General features: G+C 36.9%; 1 protein-coding gene across 1 annotated transcript; it reads left to right on the top strand.

Moving 5' to 3' along the window:
• The first annotated feature begins 1,428 nt into the window (after window positions 1–1,428).
• On the top strand, window positions 1,429–3,744 carry LOC100633352 (galactosylgalactosylxylosylprotein 3-beta-glucuronosyltransferase 3-like). Its single transcript, XM_020001996.1, has 6 exons — window positions 1,429–1,794; window positions 2,233–2,471; window positions 2,541–2,738; window positions 3,206–3,350; window positions 3,404–3,552; window positions 3,631–3,744. Exons 1-6 carry the CDS (start codon window positions 1,476–1,478, stop codon window positions 3,712–3,714), a joined length of 1,134 nt encoding a protein of 377 aa, XP_019857555.1. The 5' UTR covers window positions 1,429–1,475; the 3' UTR covers window positions 3,715–3,744.
• The last annotated feature ends 7 nt before the right edge of the window (window positions 3,745–3,751 follow it).

Below are 3,751 nucleotides of genomic sequence, written 5' to 3'. Positions count from 1 at the left end.
TCTTCCAAAGAAATCTTTTCCAATTCTTGGTGGCCAGCCTGTAGCAACAATAGGTTGGTGTTTGTAGTGTTGTCTCATATTGTCAGCATATCCTTGAACATCATCAGGTATTGAACTAATGGATGTAACATTATCAGGTATAGACTGACCTAATGTATTGAGATATAATGACTATATTGATCACTGATAATGTACACACACACACTCACCTAACTGGTGTAATATAGAGGTAGCAATATCTGTTAGTGTACGATGTTGTTGGTTTATTAATACATGACATATATCAATAAGATACTGCTCTGGATTAAGAGAGGATTCCAACTCTCGTTGTATCACAGACACTAATTGACTTGATTTCCTATAATCAGACAGTGGTATCAGTCCTTCAGCATACAGTGCATCAGTTACTCTGTAAAGGTTAGTAGTAATAGCATCAGTGAGTTTAACAGAATGAGTCCTTAATATATCCTTTGGATTACCTGCAGTAGTGTATCAGTTAATGAGTGTTGTATTAAGTGTATGTTTACCTGTTATAGGACCAGGATTGAGTTCAACATCTCCTGATAAGAGGAGGCGGTATATCAAATACACTAGACTATAGAACACATCATAATTACTGCTAACATCAGACCCAGGGGCCATAGACTGAAGTAGGTAGCTGCTGTCAATATTAGTACAATGTACTTTAGACCAGTAGCAATGAGTAACAACAGCTAGTAATGTATAATGTATGATAATTATATGTTATACAGCATTATAGGAGCAATACAGAACTGGCAGCATATAGCTGGTAATTTTGGAGTGTTATAATTTGGTGAATTGGTAAATTTTTGACGGTGAAGAAGGTTTAATTTGTCAATTTTCTCCAGTGACATGAACCATTGAGCATGCATCCCACCCCATGACTTTGAGTTACACTATGTTCGGCTTTATTTTGATCAAGGCACCAAATTTGCCACTCCAAAATTACCAGCAATTTTGTACATGCACAGTTCAACAGCAGCTGTACTGCAAATGGAATGATTAATGCCACATTATCCACTGACTGTAAAATAACACTAGCCCCAAGATATCAATGATTGATTGTCTATACCTTTAAGATGAGGGTTGTATTCAAATTTGAGATAACCAGAGCAGAGGATAGAGATAAAAAGGAGGAGAACCATGAAGGATAAAACCAAAGATGACTTCTTTTTTCTTTTGGTGCTATCTGACTTAGGCTGATGTGCTACTGGGTGGCCAGTAGCTGGTCTACTGGAGGCAGCTTGACAGTAGTTCCACAGTCCAATACTTGCTCTCCATTGAGAGACATCAATCATCTTGTAACTTGCAAAAGGGCTTGTAGCTGCTGTTGTCTTGTTGAGATGAGCTCATTGAGCTGAAACTTGAAAGTGTAGGAGTGGTCATAAATACAAGCTCCATCCATAGCAACAAGCTCCTCCCATACAAGTAGGGCGTGTTTCATCTAATTCAAGATGGCTAGATTGTGTTGCTGTAGATCCAATGTGTCCTTATTCCTAGCGGCCATGACCCTAGGCCTACTAATGACAGTCTATACTATAAGAACTATCCAACTATTAGGAGAGGAGGAGGCCATCAAGGAACCAATAACGACCTTTAACAATAGGAGAATACCTCGTACAGAATTACTAGAAGAAAACAACAACAACAACAATAATAATAACAACAATAATAATAATAATGCTATTACTGATGGAGGTGGTACAGTGGACAGTAGCAGTAGTCCTTGTGAGTGTAAGGAGAGAGGAACAACAGTCAGTCCTCCATCATTAGGTACAGTATGATATTGTTTTTGTTGATTGTATTTTGAGTTAGTTTGTTTATGTCCTTCCTCTTCCTTTAATCTGTATTCTTAATCAGCAGACCTTGTAAATAATAGAGCTGATTACATGTACATGTATTCTCTCCTGCTGCCTGCTAGTAATTGAGTAAACTGATGCAGTTTTGGCAATCACTTGGTTTTAATTTGGCAGATTAGTCTCCACTCCTTGTGCCTTTGGGTATGTAGTTATGATATGGTTCAAACTGGTTGGATTTTATCTGACAAATGTCTATCAAAATGGCAAATTGAGCAAAGTTTCCCTTCGAAATCAGCAGCAGCTGTGCCCTATTGCTTGTTAATACATTCCTTGCAAGTTTCAATTAATTATCCGTTATAGTGTGTGGGCGGGTTATTGGATTACATTAATGAGTTATGTCTTTAATTGTTAGAAACTAACAACGAACAGAAAATATATCTACCGAAACCAGTCCGTAATGAAAGCCACGCCCAGTTTAACGAGCTACCAATGATATTCATGATCACCCCGACATACAAAAGACTAACACAGAAAGTTGATTTGGTGAGACTGTGTCAAACACTGATGTTAGTATCAAATGTAACTTGGATTGTGATTGAAGATGCAAGCACATACAGTAAAGTGGTGACCAATGTACTGAACAACTGTAAGGTGAGTATAGTTAGTTAACTATTAATTAATAACCATTAATTAACTATTAATTAACTATTAATTAACTAGGTGAAGTCAGTACATTTGCATGAGAAGACGACTACTTTTGTTTCAAGGCGTAAAGGGGGCGGGGGCCACAGGGGGGTGGAGCAAAGGAACCGAGGATTGAAGTGGATCAGAGATAATCACGGACTGAAGGATAGTAAAATGGGTGTGGTCTACTTTGGTGATGATGACAATGGATACGATATAAGACTCTTTCATGAAGTTAGTGAACATACACCAGCAGCTGATGCATGTAGGGGACCTGGTAAAGACTTTGTACTATCAACAGGGCATTACCTGATGCATATACATGTACTTATGTTGTGTAGAAAGTTTGAGCTGATTCCAATCAAATTTGGATTTTTTATGATTTTTTAAAGTTGCTCCAAAATCGGACAAAAGTCCCTGTACTATAGTACAGGGATTTTTGTAAAATTTTACCAAAATTGAAAAGTAAAGAATTCCTCACTTTTGTTACATTTTCTGATCCATATACATGTACTTATGTTGTGTAGAAAGTTTGAACTGATTCCGATCAAATTTCGATTTTTTACAAATTTTTGAATTTGCTGAAAATCAGCCTTGGCCAAATTGTGACAATGAAAGAAATGGGTTTTGGGTTGTCACAGATTTCGTGACAATGGAACGTGTAAACAAAATGATGAAAAAAAAATATTATTTTTGTTTAGATGAGGTATACTAGTGTTGTCTCAGTCTGGCCGGTTGGATTCGTTGGAATGTTAAGGTACGAAGGTCCTAACTGTCAGGATGGACGTGTGGTGAGTTTTCATACCAGCTTCAGACCCGATAGAACATTCCCCCTGGATATGGGAGGTCAGTATATCCTTGTATACTCTTGTATATTATACTCTTTATTATTTCCTTAGCATTTGCTGTTAATTTACAAATATTAATGAATAAACCTGAGGTCTATATTAATCATAAAAGTGCAGCTGGGATGCTGGAGACAACGTTCCTATCAGATCTTGAAGTAAAACCATCACAGCTGGAGGCAAGAGCTAATAACTGCAAAAATGTAAGAGAGAGAGAGAGGTGTCGATTTAACATTATTATTATTGTTGTTATTATTACTTATTATTATTATTATTAATAGATCTATGTCTGGCACATTAAGACGGAGAAGCCCAAGATGCCTTATGAGAGACAGAACCCTGGGGACAAGACCATTGAAGTTTAACGACTTTTGTATAATAATAATAATAATAATAATAATG

Source organism: Amphimedon queenslandica, unplaced genomic scaffold, assembly GCF_000090795.2.
Source record: "Amphimedon queenslandica unplaced genomic scaffold, v1.1 AMPQUscaffold_12996, whole genome shotgun sequence".
Classification (NCBI taxonomy): Eukaryota; Metazoa; Porifera; class Demospongiae; order Haplosclerida; family Niphatidae; genus Amphimedon; species Amphimedon queenslandica.
The sequence above is the reverse complement of the archived record's forward strand: the minus strand, read 5'-3'. Positions and strand labels throughout refer to the sequence as shown.